The sequence below is a fragment of the Pleurodeles waltl genome, chromosome 9 (genome assembly GCF_031143425.1).
Source record: "Pleurodeles waltl isolate 20211129_DDA chromosome 9, aPleWal1.hap1.20221129, whole genome shotgun sequence".
NCBI classification, from domain to species: domain Eukaryota; kingdom Metazoa; phylum Chordata; class Amphibia; order Caudata; family Salamandridae; genus Pleurodeles; species Pleurodeles waltl.
The window spans coordinates 1,139,137,554-1,139,153,873 of NC_090448.1; the positions used below are offsets into that span (position 1 = coordinate 1,139,137,554).

General features: G+C 41.3%; 1 protein-coding gene across 2 annotated transcripts in view; it reads left to right on the forward strand.

The window, feature by feature from the left end:
* Positions 1 to 16,320, forward strand: part of TTBK2 (tau tubulin kinase 2) — a 447,781-nt gene that overhangs the window by 89,260 nt on the left and 342,201 nt on the right. For both annotated transcript variants that reach the window (XM_069208911.1, XM_069208910.1), the window contains exon 3: positions 3,838 to 3,994. In XM_069208911.1, coding sequence (XP_069065012.1) covers positions 3,890 to 3,994 — 105 coding nt within the window. In that variant the 5' untranslated portion in view covers positions 3,838 to 3,889. The remainder of the gene's footprint in view (positions 1 to 3,837; positions 3,995 to 16,320) is intronic.

Sequence of the window (16,320 nt, forward strand, 5' to 3'; positions counted from 1 at the left end):
TTATTGCATTGTGTGATAGGTTGTAGCGAGGTAATCTGTGACAAATAATCTCACTGTTTGCCATCGTAGGCAAGCGTTCTGGTGCAGAACCCAGCTGAACAAACCATACGGGTAGATGATGTGCACTAAAATAATCCTTGTTAGGCCCTCTTCTGGATTTTAAATTGCTTTTACAACTGTAATGGTGTACCTAAGTGCACTTTTATTATGGTATATACCTGATGTGCAAGAATAATGAATCAATGGATGAATCTATGCATTAGTGCAAATCTGAATGATTGAGGACTTATGTAATGTAATCCATTTTTGACACAAAAGGCATTTTCAATCGAAAGCCAGATCTATTGGCATTGCCAATGCTTATCTGATTCAATACGCAACATCTGTAGAGCTTCTTCATGTTGCATCATCCTAATTTGACCATGTATGTGAATGCACATATAAGATGTTACTGACTTCTGTGTACTTTGTTACTTCCTATTTTCTCTCGGGAGTATTTCCTTTTTATTAGTGTAAAACAGGCCAGTCCGCAGTTCATGTTTGGTGCTATTTATGTGGAAAATCTAACTTATATTAAAGGAGGCAGTTTAGCAGCTCTTGCAAAGTCATATTATGCTGTTAGAGGCAAGCATCATGTAATGGAAAAATATGGAACAAGAAGGTCCTTATGATGTTCAAGTCGATTGCATCAAATGACTGATGATAAATCTAATGCTTGGAAAATCTAATGTGAGCTCTTGAAAAAGCATGTGTTACTTTAATTCTCTACCATGCATGAGGTGGTACCACTTTTGATGCAGCAGGCCTCAAGTAAGCTACAGCGTGCACAGCCCAAAATGGCTGAGAGGTTGTTAACTGCAAAGAATGTATAAGTAGTTTAGTCTAGCTCTGTCAAAAATGAATGGGATTTGCAAATGCTCAGATTCACACGGCATTTTGATATTTAGCTGACATTCATTGATGGACATAGATTACAAATCCATGTACTTTTCATTAACCTTTCTCCGCATACATAACACTATTTAGCCTGCAGCGGACCATGTGACTTCAGGCAATGTTAAAGTGTTTTTTTCAGCAGGAAATAGGAAAAGCTTGTCTGTATTTCTTTCAGTAGCAGTGATGGGAATAGTTGAAAAGCTGTTGTGGACTCCTTAATGTATTTTTGCAGGGCGCTGCCAGCAACTGCAAAGCAGCTATCTGTTTTGAAGAGTCTACGCCATGTTTTTGGGTAATGAACCAATTAGACCCGAATAAACGGCTTAGTTTGCTCTAACGATCAGTCGGCTGGTTTTAATGCTGCACTCAGTTCTGACTGCTTGAAAGATTATCTAGCTGAGACGGTATAGTGCTGATCTCCCAGGTATAATGATCGGATCACTGAATTGTCATACTAAAGCTGGAGGCTATTCAATTAGTGTACAATGATTTAAATACCACCTACTTAGAATCGTTGATGAATACCTAATTACCTTCACTTTCTACATCATTTACCTCCTCCACCGACCCTCAAACCATTACACCCTCATTCCACCTCCTCTGCTCAACTGTTTTCCAGTTTCACTCGGATAGCCATTTGAACTAGGATCATTTTTCAACTTGGCCTTTTCTTTCTTTTATGAATCTTAGGGCCAGATGTATCAACAAACCAATCTGCGATTCTCTAATAGCAATTTTTAAGAAATCGCTATTTCTGAATCGCAAAATGGTATGTATCATATTTGCGATTCGGAAATAGCGATTTCTTAGAAATCACAAATGCTATTACGAATTGCAAAATGCAATACCAGCCCCATTCGCACTTATGGGCCTGTAGGCCCATATTTGCAAATTATTTGCATTTCCTAAATTGCAAATTCCTAACTGGAATTCGCAAATTTGGGAAATGCAAACCCCAGGGTGCTGGGGGCCTAAAGCCCCCTCTGCTGCACCCCAAGAATGTTTTTAAGGACATGTAAGGCACACACATGCCAAAGGGGCATGTGTGCGTTATATGTCAATTTTAAAAATGCATTTTTCATGCATTTTTAAAATGTGCACATGGTTACTACCAAGTTCAACTTGGTGAAAATAGCGATTCCTCAAGGCCCAATTTGCATTAAGGAATTGCTTGTTACATGTGGTTTAGAAATTGCAAATAAGGATTCCTCTTTTGCGATTTCTTATTTAGAGAATCACAATTTGGGATTCTCCAAATGGGCTCGCAATTTTAAGGAATTGCTATTTTAGCGATTCCTTAAATTTGCATTGCGAATGCCTTTTATAAATACTGAAAGGCATTTTTGCATTCGCACCGTTTGCGAATGCAAAAATGTATGATTCACCTGGCCCTTAGTTCTTTTCGACTGCACATTCTAATTATTAAAGCACTGTATTTCACTCCAGTTTTATGTGTTTACTTGTTTTATCCTGATTACTAACTGTTACATCGTGCAAAGGGAAAGTTAGATTCGTACTGGATGTTATGGCCATTTGTATTTATTTTATTGTTTAGGGATATTATTTTTCTCTAAATATGGGATTATGGATGAATTGGCTCACTGTTGGTATTTAGAGCTTTCCATATCGAGAAGAAACCTTCTAATCTAAATTGTTGATGAAACACTGTGCATAAAAGGTTTTGCAGTTCATTACATTAGATTCTAATGAGTGTAAATGGATACTGATGTTCAGAAAAAGCTCATGGGCTTTCAGAATCGATCTCCTACTTTAGAATTCTTGACTCTGCCATAGGCACTTATTTTTTTAAACATTAGGAATTCTCTATCGCCTTTCCGGCTTTTTTTCTTATTTTACTGCAAATAAGCTCACCCTTAAAATGCAGTTTCTCTTGTGGTTGTTATTTTATCTTGATAACCATGTGGAGTTCAGAAGAAGTAAAGGGGGGGACAAAAACTCGTGCAAAATAAGTAGAAAACCTCACTAAGCAATTTAGAAAGCAAATGGATTTTGACTGCAGAATTGAGAGAGCAGTGAACATTCAAAGTGAGAGATGGGGGAAACCACAAGCTCGCATAACTTACAAAACACTGAAAACCAACACGGATACCACACCACCAAATCTTAAAAGGTTACTATCAATCCTTTTATTGTAGTGCAAGTAACCCATAATACCAAGCAATCTGTTACAAGATAGTGGATTTTTTTTTTTTTTAAAGATTTAAGTAATAATATTGCCCTAGCATTTCGCATAGCTTATCATCCACTAATTGTCATTCTTAATCAGTCCAGTGCCCTGCGCACTGTTAAATGTATATCAATTAGAAAGAAACACTTCCCATTTGAAAGATGTTCTGGAGTTTTATATATTTAGCCGCACCCTCCATGAACATGCATGTTTTGCAACACTGAGAATATTACAAGGTTAATAACCGAAGTCCACGGGGAATTATCTCCCATGCCCATTTTCAGCCACATAAGATTTGATTCTGTATCAAACCTTAAACATAGTCCTAATACATCATTTAAAACAGACATGAAAACCAACAAGTATAATAAGGTTAATAACCAAATGAAATTTGGAATCTGTAATGTCTTCTTGCTGCATGTAATCATATCATGTTTGATTCCAGATTAACTGGCCGCAGTTGAGAGGGGAATCCATGGTTTGTTCACATACACCACTTGGCTTTCAGCTTGATTTATTAACACGCCTAGAGTTTTCCAGTCCCCAATTAAGTTTGTGGTAGCAAAGAGTCTTATTGTCTGGTTGCCCATCTCCTTCATTAGAATACATGAGCCCTAATTAGTTTGTAAGATTAGGAGTAAAACTGTTTCTTGTGTTCAGGAGGATCTTGGGTTAATTAGAAGAATCTGACCTGTCTCTTTTCTTTTCTGTAGCCTCAGGTTAAATGGAAGCCACTCCTGGGAGCCGGATGACCTCCACTGACGCATGCTCTGCATAGGGGCTTTGCCACAGCAGATTGAGATGAGTGGGGGAGGGGAGCAGCCTGACATCCTCTGTGTGGGGATCCTGGTTAAAGAACGATGGAAAGTGGTGAGTATTTCTTTGAGTCTTGACATTTTTCTGGATTAATACTAGTGAATGCGTTCTTCTTGCCGGAGTCTGTGCCAGAAGCCCTGCACATGGACTGTACATTACAGTACTTTAGAATTATTCTCTCATCCTTCAATATTCCCCTTACTGTCCTAAAGCCTCAGGGCCTAAGGCTGGCTAAATAACTCTGCTTTTAAAGAAACAGTAGGATGAACCTAACAAACTTTCTAGCTACTGTCCTGTAGCTAATCTGCCATGGTTGGACAGAGTTGTAGAAACATGTGAAATAAGGTGTTGGCCCTTTGCAGTCTGTCCTTTATAAATGATATGGTACATAAACTGTCAAACTTAAATGTAGCTGCATGTCAGATAATGGCGGTGTCTGCCACGTCATGCTTTTTTTGTTTGTCACAGCGTTTAACACAATAGACCACAAGCTGCTGTTCTCATTCCTTAAATCCTGCATGAACTTCAAGAACGTGGTCCTTGGATTGTCCTCATTCCTAACCATGAACAGTTGGTTAGGATGGGCAACACCACCTCTCATCCCTGTCACCTAAGGCGTTCCTCAGGGATCTGTTGGTAGCAGTGTTGTACAACTTGTACATGGAAATGCTACAAATGTTAGTGATGGAGGCAAGAATTGCAATGCAGCAGTATTCAGATGATTCACAATTGTATCTAAAAAATATCTTTTCGTAAGGTATCTGTATGGTGAAATAATTGTTTAGCAAACTTCTACAAATGAATGTCAACAAACTACAGAGAATACCTAAGTAATCCTTATGAGACAACCTTAACCTCACAAATCCAAATTTGAAATGCACAGGGTAGCTGAGCTGATCATGGATGATTTCTCATCCACCCTGGTGGATGAAGTTAAATTCAAACACTGGTTTGTGGCTCAGTAAACTTTCTGTCCATGAACTCACAAATCTCTCCTACTGCTATATTGGCAAAAACCTCCCTACGCTCTTTTAAAAAGTAAACCCCTCCTGCATACCATTAATTGCCACACTGCCCTTCAGGTCATTGTCCTTGCTCACTAGGACTATGACAACTCGATCTCTCAGGCTGCTCCATAACGCCTGTGAAAACCATTCAATGTTCAGCAGCTAGGCTGATCTCAGTATCCAAAAAGGATTACCACATATCACCTGTACTAAAAGACCTTCCCTGCCTTCCTCTAAAAAACAAAATTAATTTCAAGTTGGTGTACACCACATTCAAATGTCATACATGATTAACACCTGAATTGCTATGGAATCTCTCTTAAATTCTCCAGTGGAACCAGGAACATTAGGAGTATTGAAACCTAAGCATTAAAATCCTGCCAAGCTGCCACACAGCCATTTTTCTGGAGCAGCCCTCTCCATCTGGACCTTGTAGACAATTAATCTGAGTGTCTTAAAGATCTCCAGTTCTGATAAGGAGTAAAACATATTTTAAATCTACATGGATTAGTCTCCTTTTCTTACTCTCTGCAGTTTCTCTCCATGCATCATACAAATTTCTTCTTTTATACTACCACTCTCGTTTAACCCCTGTAACTCTTCTCATTTCCAGACAATGTATATATTCACTTATCTCACGTTAGGCCCCAGCTTGCCATCAGGCTCCAGTTGACATGTGGGACTCCGTTATGATCTTGTTTTGTAACTGATAATTAAATTTCGCTCCTCAGATTTATAGCAAGGTTCATTTTGCATGGAGGTGCTCACAGAAAGTGATTTTGGAATACATTGTTTCGGATGAGAAAATCTGTTTCCAGCTTCACACCACAAGGACATCATTCTGTTTGAGTTAGGATTGTTCCCCAGAATTCATCCCATCGCACCTCTGCCTGAGGAAGACCTCTATCCTTGGATTTCAATGTACAAAACGTGTAGCTTGCATGGGATATTAAGATGATGCTGAATCCACATGTTTCACTTGAATAGCACCACCTTTTTTCTTGGAGAACAGATTCATGTTTATTGGAACTACTGTAAAAGCTCATATAGGCTACTGCACTGCCTTCCAGACTGACATTCTGTTTACCTTTCTTCAGAACTTCACTTAATCCAGGATAAGTTGGTTTACGTGGTAAGATGTGATAATGTTTGCGACAACGCTACCTTGCCTTCCTGGGAAGGCCTAAGTACTCTTCTGTTGACCACCATGATCATTCATGGAATCAGAAAAAAACACCTTCGGGATAAAGTCTCTCAGTATGTTTCTACAAGAAATCTTTGCTCAAGTTTGCTGGTTATTCCTAGGGTGAAACTAGTCTTAAAATGTCTTTGATCTTTCTATGTTCTATGCCTCTCAAATGGGGTACACTGCCTTTGCTACTATTTGAACCATTTGGTCATTCTGAAAACAAAAGCACTGCCATTCTCATTGACTATAAACAGTGACATTGGTGATCAGTACATAGAGCTAATTGGGTCATTCCTGTGCGCTTTATAGAGGTCTTATTCATTTATTAATTAATTGTTAAATCTTTTCCCTTAAAATCTGTTGACTATTGTTATTGAACTAATAGAGTCTGTTACACATTGGGTTACTGCTTGACTGGAGTGTGAGTCCTGGTCAAGAAGCAATCACAGTCCTTTTCAGGGCAAGGCACATGCAAACCCCAAATTAACCCATGCACAACCCCCTGGTAGCTTGGCACAGTGCACTCAGACTTAACTTGGAGGCAATGTGTGAAGTATTTGTGCAGCACTTCAAACAGTAAAATAATGAAAACATCACACAAAAAGATCCCAGACCAGGTTAGTTAAATACAGCTTAATTTAATAAATAAAACAAGACCAAAATGACAAAAATCCAATCAGTAGAACAAGAATTATGAATCTTTAAAGAATAAACTGTAAATCAGTGCTCACTTGCAGAAAGCTTCAACCGCGGCTATCTGGTAATGCTGAACCTGTTCGAAGTTAAACGTTCAGGCAGACCACGATGGAGCATGGTTCGGATACAGTCTCAGATTAGTCCAGCTGAAGTTTAACCTTCTTAGGTTGCAGGGAGCAAGGAAAGCATCACAGATGGAAGTCGGCATGGCTCGAACAGCAGCCAAGTAACATGACCAGGCAGACTAGAGCTTCACTGTTGCAATCCTCCGTGGATGATCGATGCTTGCTGTGTGAAGAGATGGCCTGGTGGGGGCTAGCACTGAGTTTCGGTGCAAGCCGCTCGGTTCTGAACGGGCCCATTCGTAGTCTTGAAGACTCCAAAAAACTTGATTTCAAGAGTGCTGAGCAACACCAGTTGTCCAGGACCTGAAGGGCACCATTTGGGGGTCGGGAACTTAGTGAGCTGAATCTAGGAGCTGGTTGGGGAGCCATTTATGTCCCTGAGGCTCAGATCAGGAGGCCAGCAGAATAGCTCTTTGAGTCACTCTGGGGTCCTGGGTTCAAGATGAAGTTGCAGGGCCAGTTCCTCTTCCCCCCCAGGCAAGAGGGCAGCAGGTCAGCATAGCAGGGCAGCAGTTCCTTTAGAGCAGCAGTCCAGCAGAGTGGTAGTCCTTGAAGCAGCACAGCAGTCCTTCTTCCTGGCAGAGTATCCACTGGTACAGAAGTGTACAGAAGATTTGGTGTCTGAGGTCCAGTATTTATGCCCAGATGTGCCTTTGAAGTGGGGGAGAAAGTTCTAGAAGTTTCTCTTTTAAGTCTCCAGGCATCCTTCCTTCGCCTTCCTGGCTCCAAGCTAACTACAGGGGTTATGCTGCTCTTTGTGAGGAGGCAGGACACAGCCAATTTAAGTGTAAGTGAGGCTTTGACCTACTCCTCCCTCCTATCCTGACAGTGATGGCCGATCCAGGCACACTTAAGCTCCTAATTGTGTGTGGCTGTCAGGTAGGAATACACAAAGCTATACCATCAGCTACTCCTATTCATATTACCAGAGGCAAGCTACATGCACTGAATGGATAAGTTAAGAAAATACTGACTTTCTAAAAGTAGCATTTCAGACTTGTGATTCAAATTCAGACTTCACCGTAAGCTAGGATTTTAAATTGTGATCCCAGAGACACCAAACATGAATTTGAAATCCCTTTCCATTTGAAAATTGCACAACTCCAATGTTATCCTATGGGAGTGATAGGCCCTGCGGTGAAAAACAAGAGTTTTTCACTAGCAGGACATATACAACTTAAATGTGCATGTCTTTCTTTTAAAATACACTACACCCTACCCTCTGGGTTGTCCAGGGCCTACCTTAGGGGTGACTTACATGTACCAAAAAGGAATGTTTAAACCTGGTAAAAAGTTACATTTGCCAGGTCAAAATGGCAGTTTAAAACTGCACACATAGGCTCCGCAATGGCAGGCCGAAGACAGGTACTGTCACTCTGTCACTTACTGTGGCTGTCCCTTAATCAGTGTTTCCCTCTCTGTATCGGTGAGTATACTTCCAGCTGCCATGATATTGGACACCAGTACCTTTTGTTTATAATCTGGGTTTTATTATTGATGCAAATCTCAAACAGATTCCCCCAGATTAACAAATTAACAAAAGCATGCTTCTTCATTGTAAACAAAAAGTAAAATTCTTACACTACTGCCAATTCACGGTCATAAAAAGGTGCTCCAGGCAATCATAACCTCTTGGTTAGACTTTTAACAGAGTGCTATACTTTGGGCTACCTCAAACATTTATGACAGTATTACATTAAATACTAAATTCTACAGTATGCATTATTTACAGGATTTTTTTTTCAAAGTTTTATTTTGCACTGGTTTTCAATAGCTAGGTGGTCATTATTTAAACGCCTTGTGTTCTGCCATTGGGCGGTATATTGACCTGAGTCAGCTTTTTTGTAGGTTAAATTCCAAAATGATGTTCTTTGGCACAGTTTGTGCTCTTGATCTAGTTTTCAAAACTGGAAGCCTTTCATTATACTACAACTAAGGCCTTGAATAAAGAGCAGATTACCTTCAGGATTCATTCAAACCTTGTGCTTTTTGTAATTCATGAAAAGCATATCCTTTTTCTTGGATGTAAGTTCCTCTTGCAGAATAGGTCATAGTTTCTATCCAAGATTCTTTGTAGAGGAGAAGACGGCAAATGTCTGCACTACATTCATCCTTTTGTTGAACAACACATGCCTTGGACAGTTAATCTGAAGCCAGAGCTAAACCGCATTGAAAAACCATTGTTGGCTAAGACATTTCTACTTGTAAGCACTTCCGTTTATGTTTGTTTTTCCTGTATTGGACTCTTCCTGGACCACTATGAAATAAGGAGCTTTTGAATGTAGAGGTATAGGCATGGTTGGCTAAGACATTTCTGCTTGTAAGCACTTCCGTTTATGTTTGTTTTTCCTGTATTGGACTCTTCCTTGACCATTATGAAAAAAGGAGCTTTTGAATGTAGAGGCATAGGCAGGAAACTTAGCTTTGCAGTTCCAAGATTTTTAGCCCTTCAAAACAAATATTGTTTCTTGACATTGAATGACCTTCCATCTCTTCTGCTGTGTCCCAGTATGCTGCTTGAATCACTGGAAGAATGGAGGGCGTTTACTGATGACTGTACTCACATTGCCTGTGTAAGTGCTTGAGTGCTCCCATGGAAATAATGTACAGTCCTGCGACCTCTGGTTTGGTGATAGTTAGCAGGGAAAGGCCATGAAAAGGGGATTTGTGATTAAAGTGACCTTGAATCACTTTAGCGAGGATTTTGTTGTGATTGAGGAAACGAGTCATCCTGCAAACACGACAGAAGCTTAAGAAAGTAAATCTGCGGTGTTTTCTCTCTAATGAGTATACGGCAACTTTCAAACGTTTTCTAGCTCCTTTGTTACCGTCTTTTAAGTGATAATTTTTGCATTGTGATTTGCTAGTGGTAAATGAAAATTTAAAAGTAATCAACATATTGCATTCTTTTGATGTTACAAAATATGAATTCGTTTGAGATGATCAGAGTAATTGAATTGGTCTGCGGCGAGCTCAGCATGAATATCTAAAGGTTGTGTGACACTAACATACTGGATTACCTTCCATGCTTTCATGCACTGCCTTTTGATATCCGGCTGCATGAATCCTTTTCAGAACATGTACTTAAACCATGTATAAGGGTTTTTGCAGCAGAAAACCTTTTTAGACAGTGCTGTGTGTAGGCAAGTAGGTTCGGAATAGGCTCTTATTAAAAATGAGTGCCAATAATTGACATTTCCAAGAGACTCATAATCATCGAGTCGAACAGGAGTTAAAGATGCCCCACACTTCAGACTCCATCTTGACATTGTTTTTGTGTTCGTGCCATCTGATACAGAAGCACGAGCAGCATCTGAAGAACAAGGAAGGAGGCAACCATTGATCAGTAATCAGAGCAGTATTTTTCATGATCAGTATCCTTTTTGATTTGACGGTACAGAGCTTTATCTGTAAAGAATGACTGAGGAAACTTGGCAATCTAGCGAGCACAACTCCTCCCAGATGAAAGGGGAATTCGCCCCTGCAGAAATGTTTGGAGACAATTGGGCAGCACACCTATCCATAGTAATTGTCCAAAAAAGCTGTCAGTTTTACTAGCAGATATAAAGAAAGGGACTTGCAAACTACCCCAGTACTTCATGGTTCATCTCAGTTCTCTCTTGAGTAGTTCTTTGTCCCATATTTTAAATAAGTTGTTTGATAGCACACTATTGTGAGGGCACTAGTTAAAAAATATGTTCAAGATTTTCTGTGCATGCGTTGTAACATAAATACCTGTATCTTTCCTTCAACATATAAAGCATTTCCCATCTTTTATACCCTGCTTTTAATCCCATATTCCCACTCTGGACGTTTGTAGCAGACCACCTTTCCTGTAATGTGGCAGAGAATCTACTTGAAAGGACAAACCTTGAAATATTAAGAATCCCACCAATCTCGCAATTGCAGCAGTTACACTATTGAGCTGGCCTTCCAGCATATACCAGCTACCACCACGATGAGGCCCAAATATGGCAGCCGATCACATGATATGTACCCGATAGGTCCGTTACACCTACCATCTCCCTGGTAAAGGAACCCTCCTGGCGCTATACCTCGAGCTCTATCTTCTTCCCACACCCATGCACATCACAAAATCTGCACCTTCATTTACTGAAGGTGATACAGCAAATTTAGGTTTGGTGAGGGGCACAGTCTCTCATTTGGGTCTTAAAACACCCTGCCTATGTGCTTATAAAATAGTAATAAAAGTGTCATTTTTAAATGTAATCGGTCCTGTGCATGACTATATAGTTTTCGCTGCAAACGTCCTTACTTTTCCTGTTTCTCAAAAATTGACAACATAAATGATGGCCTGTTTTTGAACCGCCTTAGTTTAATAGCCTTGTAAATAGCTGGTGCAGCTCAAATCAATAAAGTTCCCGTGGCTGCTCTTGGAAGAATGAAAGGCAGAGTAGGTCCTGCCCAGTAATCTCCCATAAGCAGGCGTTTAACAAATAAACTTATCAGTGTGTTACTTGAACAATGTAGCTGGGCCGCTCACCACTTGTGAAGGTTCTATTCTCACAAATATAGCCATTTAACATCCTGTAATGGCTACAGAAGCTTGCAAGAGAAAGGCTACCTCCATTATACAATTGTGCCCATGAGGTGAGTCTTTTAAATTAAGATCACTTCAAGGCCATTTCGTCTAAGGTATTGGAACACTAGGTACCTATTAAGCTTTTTAATCATGCCATTTATGTTCTAGGACAACATCTTTATCCTGGCATCAGTATTGTCTATTCTACGTTGCGTCCCGATGTACATCATCTCTACTTGTTTTTGTTTTTAAGTTGTCTGTACATCTCAGTGTACCATCAAAGTGACTGCTGGAAACCTTCCTTAAGCAACCCCTTCCATCCCACTCCAACCCTCCTCTCTATCTCCCAGCACTGTGGGGTCAAAACTGTCCGCCAGCCCAAATCGCTGGGACCCTGTTGCCCCAATACACTGAAACAACAACCCAGATGAAAATTTAAAGATCAAATGAATGTGGCAAAATATCAATGATCTTCATTATCCCCATTCTCCACAATATGATCCCCGCAGAGAATTTAAGTCCTATGAATAGTGCAATCCAGTGACCTACTTAGCAAATTAACTTATGTGTGCATGACGCCCTCCACCACCTGCACATCAACACATTTTATGTAATATTATGATCAACATACTGCATTGCTTCAAAGTCAGCTGGAGGTACTGCCCCTACACTTCACAAGGGCAAATATCCCAATTTTCATTACATCCCTTCAGTTTGCTGATTTGTCAGTGGTATTGTCAGCAGACTTGTCTATCGCAACAGTACTCCCAGTGTCCTCCACTTGTTGGGGAGGGTTCAAGTTGTGAAGTCCCCCCTAGTTTGGTACTAACCCCTGTCGCATTTGTATTTTCTTGTATTGGCTGTCCACATTCCTTAGGTCTAGTGGATACGCGCCAATCCTACGTACCCTCTGGTGTTAGTAACATCCAGGATCTCCTGTCCACCATGACTCCGAGTTTGGCTGGAAAAAGCATTATTCATTTAGTCTCTTGTTCTCAGAGACGTCTTTTTACCTACTCAAAGTAGTGTCTCAGCTTTTATATGGCCCGCATAAAGACAGGGTGTTTTATAATGACTGAATTCTCAAATACTAAGGGCCTGATTACAACTTTGGAGGACGGTGTTAAACCGTCCCAAAAGTGGCGGATATACCACCGACCGTATTACGAGTCCATTATTTCCTATGGAACTCGTAATACGGTAGGTGGTATATCCGTCACTTTTGGGACGGTTTTACACCGTCCTCCAAAGTTGTAATCAGGCCCTAAGTCTCCCTGCCTTCTGGCAGTTTGTAGGATAACATACCTATCCCGAAAATTAAATATTTGTGCTATGATTGTGCGGGGTGGGGGGAATTGTCCTACCTTCGGAGGGGGTGCAGAGCCCTATCTGCCTTTTCCACAGAGAAGAATTTCGAAATACATTTTGGCTTCAGATGGTTGAGTATCAAGTACTCCATGAAGAGATCTTCCCTTCCTCTCTCTCATGGACCCTCACCAGTTGTTCTCACGTGAGCATCATTCTGCGTCTTCAGATCTGGTCTGCGTGTGCATGTTGTCTTTCTTGAGATTAGTCACTGTGGATCACTACAATGCCACTCCCTACTTCTGAGTTGTGATAGTAATCTCTGCCTGTTTCACTCTGTTACTGATTTTTCTGAGATCAGTGAGAAGCAACCCTACCTCATTTGTGTCAATCTTCATTTCCAGAGTGATTTTAGTGTTTTTATTTGCAAACATGAAATAATCAGCTGTACTTTCTTCCTCCATGCTGGTGTGGGAGGTGCGATCCACACCTCCCCTGCTCCCATCCAACTTACCCCATTGGAAGGTGTAATTGTCCATTTAGTTTTTTAGTTTTTCCCTTCTTGGCTTTTCATTCCCAGCCCATATTACACCCCTTGGTTCACTATGGTAGCGAGAAGGAGAGGAGGGAGACCCAGGGACAGGGAGTGAGAGGCAGCCAGAAAACCTCACTCCAGGGAGTGCACTAATTGCGTGCAAGGGGGAAGGCAACAATCCAGTTGCACCCACAACCCCTCCACACACACACAACCTCATTCCATGCATCTGTTTCTCCCACAGTACAGCACCTCGCAGCTTAGATTGCTACAATTCATTGCAATGTAATTTTAGCTGGGCTCCCTCAAGCCTTCCAGGATAGATGAAAAGTGCATGCAGAGACACTGGGGGGGGCACCCCCACTCATGCTCTGTGGGTCCCCGGGTGGAGGAGTATTCACTGCTACAGGAGTACTGACTTTCTTTGGGTCCCCCAATCAAGGTGTACTCACTGCTGCAGTTGGGGTGCACTGCTGCTGGTGACCTTAGGCTTGAGGTGCATTCAGCAGTTCTCACTGCACGCGCAACCTGAACCTCCAAAGTTTGTGCACATCATTGTCCATCGCCATTGGCCCTGTGCTCCTGGGACCGACACTCTGTGCTACGCCAGAGACTCTCCTTACGATCCCAGCATAAGCCACAGAACCCACGGGATCTGCGGCTGGACTCCACTGCCGCTTTTGTCACACACCAGCCACCCCGTTGGCCTTGCACGACACACACAATTTTTAGTCTGTTAGCATAGTCCCTGTAGATATTCAATCCGGGGAGAGGCAGGGTACCACTCCCCAGAGTACTGCACACTGCTAGGCATACTCCACGCATGAATGTTGTATGTCTCTCAGGGTATTTGGGGCTTTATCAGCCTTACCTAGCAGAGCCTATTTAGAATGCTGTCATCTTCCATAGTGCCTAGGCACACTCCCCCCAGATAACTCATTTTTTAATCTTGAAACGTTCTGCACTATTTATTAATTGCCATATTAAATCAAGAAGCATAAAACATAGCTTTTGTTTCTCTAATAAAGTTTTTAAAATATTTTCTCAAGGACTCAATATAATTAGATTTACTTCCTGGGTTACAGACCTTACTCTAGGCTTCTCTAGAACTTTTCATTCTGGCTTTGAGATCTTCTTTATAACAGAGGTGTTAGTACCAATGTGTTACCAATAGTGAAATACTCTTTGGAGACGGGATGTCCCCTTGCATGAAAGATTTGACCTACTTCAAATGACTCTTCAGACTCCATGTCAGCCATTATTTTTCCTAACCGTGATAGCATATTGAATAACGTCCCTCCAGCACTGGGCAAAAGCTCCAAGCCTGTCATGCACTTTGATCCATTTTCATAAATAAAAACCCACCTTTGAAGGTTTGTCTTTGGAAAATGACAAAACAAAAGCTGACTATTATGCCATGCTGTCATGGTATGGTGGTCTAGCTGGCATTATGCTGTCTGCCAAACTTGCTCTTGCTTTGTTGGTAGTATAATCTTGGGTGAAAAAGTATCCCTGCACAAGAAACTCCATTCTTGGTTTGGTAAGTGGGCTACTGCTGGGTCAGGAGTATGGTTCTCACTGTTTTGTTTTGCCGTTGACAGTCCCTAAATGAGGTCTTTTTAAGGTCAAGCATAAGTGTACGGCCTCTTGTATACTTTTAGTATACCTGGTGGCTTAAAGCCATTTTGTTTGTTCATTTCAGTGTCATTTAAAAATCCTTGCTTGCTAGTGGTCAGTCATGCCTCTTTGTCCCTCCTTTTTCTCTTTAGGAGCAGGGACTAATTTATATATAATTACGCTTTGTAGTGTTTATCTGTTCTTTGGGGGACTTTTTTTTCTTGGTTTACTGCTCCTGTGAGTCAATATGCTTACAATGCTGAGCTCAGGGGCACTGTACATGCCCCCTACTGCTTTGTCCATTGTGCTTAAATTGCAACCTCCCTTCCGCACCCCACAGCATATTCTTGCTTGTCCCACAACCCAATCACCCTTCTCCCGCTGTCGCTTGTTAACTACTGAGCCACCTTAGCCACTTGCCCTGTACCCCCTTGTTTTCTTTTGCCTTGCCCTCATGGCACTATCCTCCTCCTTGTTTTCGGGTACCTTGCTGTTTCTGTGCGATGGCTGTGGGGTCTTATTTTTTTTATTTGATTTTTTGCAGTTTTATGTAGCACAAACTCGACACAAAGGTATTGGAGCGCTTTATCATATTTTTGTTGCATTTTTATATAGTGTGAACTCTACACAAAGGTACTACAGCGCTTTACGTGACCACTGGTTACATTGCCCAAGAACACATTCATTTTTGGTAGCAAGGGGAGATTAAGTGAATTGCCCAGAATCACAGGATGTTGAGCCGGCGCCGAGACTCGAACCGTGTTCCCCAGCTCTAAAGTCGGCAGCTCTGGCCCTTATACCACATCCTCTCCCCTAGGTTCTTTGTCTGGTGCATGTTGGGGCAGTCTGGGAATAACACTTTGTTTTTTAATTTATATATAGCGCTTGGTTATACAGGTTCTGCCATTTCATACCGCTGCAACGCAGGTGTCATTCTTAACAAAATCGCTCTAATTCATTTGCATCAACCTTGCAGCGATAAAGAGGTGAAAAAGCTATGTCAGGATTGTAATCTGTGACATTCTTGTCACAACTTCTGCAGTGGGTGCATTAACCAAATGACTTGAGTAGAGCTTAACACTAGGCGATGGCACATTGTCTTGATAACCTCAGGAGGGTCACCAACGAAGCACATAGGTTAGTTCTAGGCAAGAAGATGGTGGATTGTCTCCAAAATGGTGGAAAAGGAGTCGTGATTCCAGACCCAAGCACTTCATGGCCTCTAGCTTGATAGCAAAAAACATCTAGACTTTGGATGTAAATTGGGCCTCTTCAAATGGGGTTCCATTAGCGTGAACTCGATACAAAGGTAGTACAGCGTTTTATATGAGCACCGGTTACATTACACAAGAACACATTCATT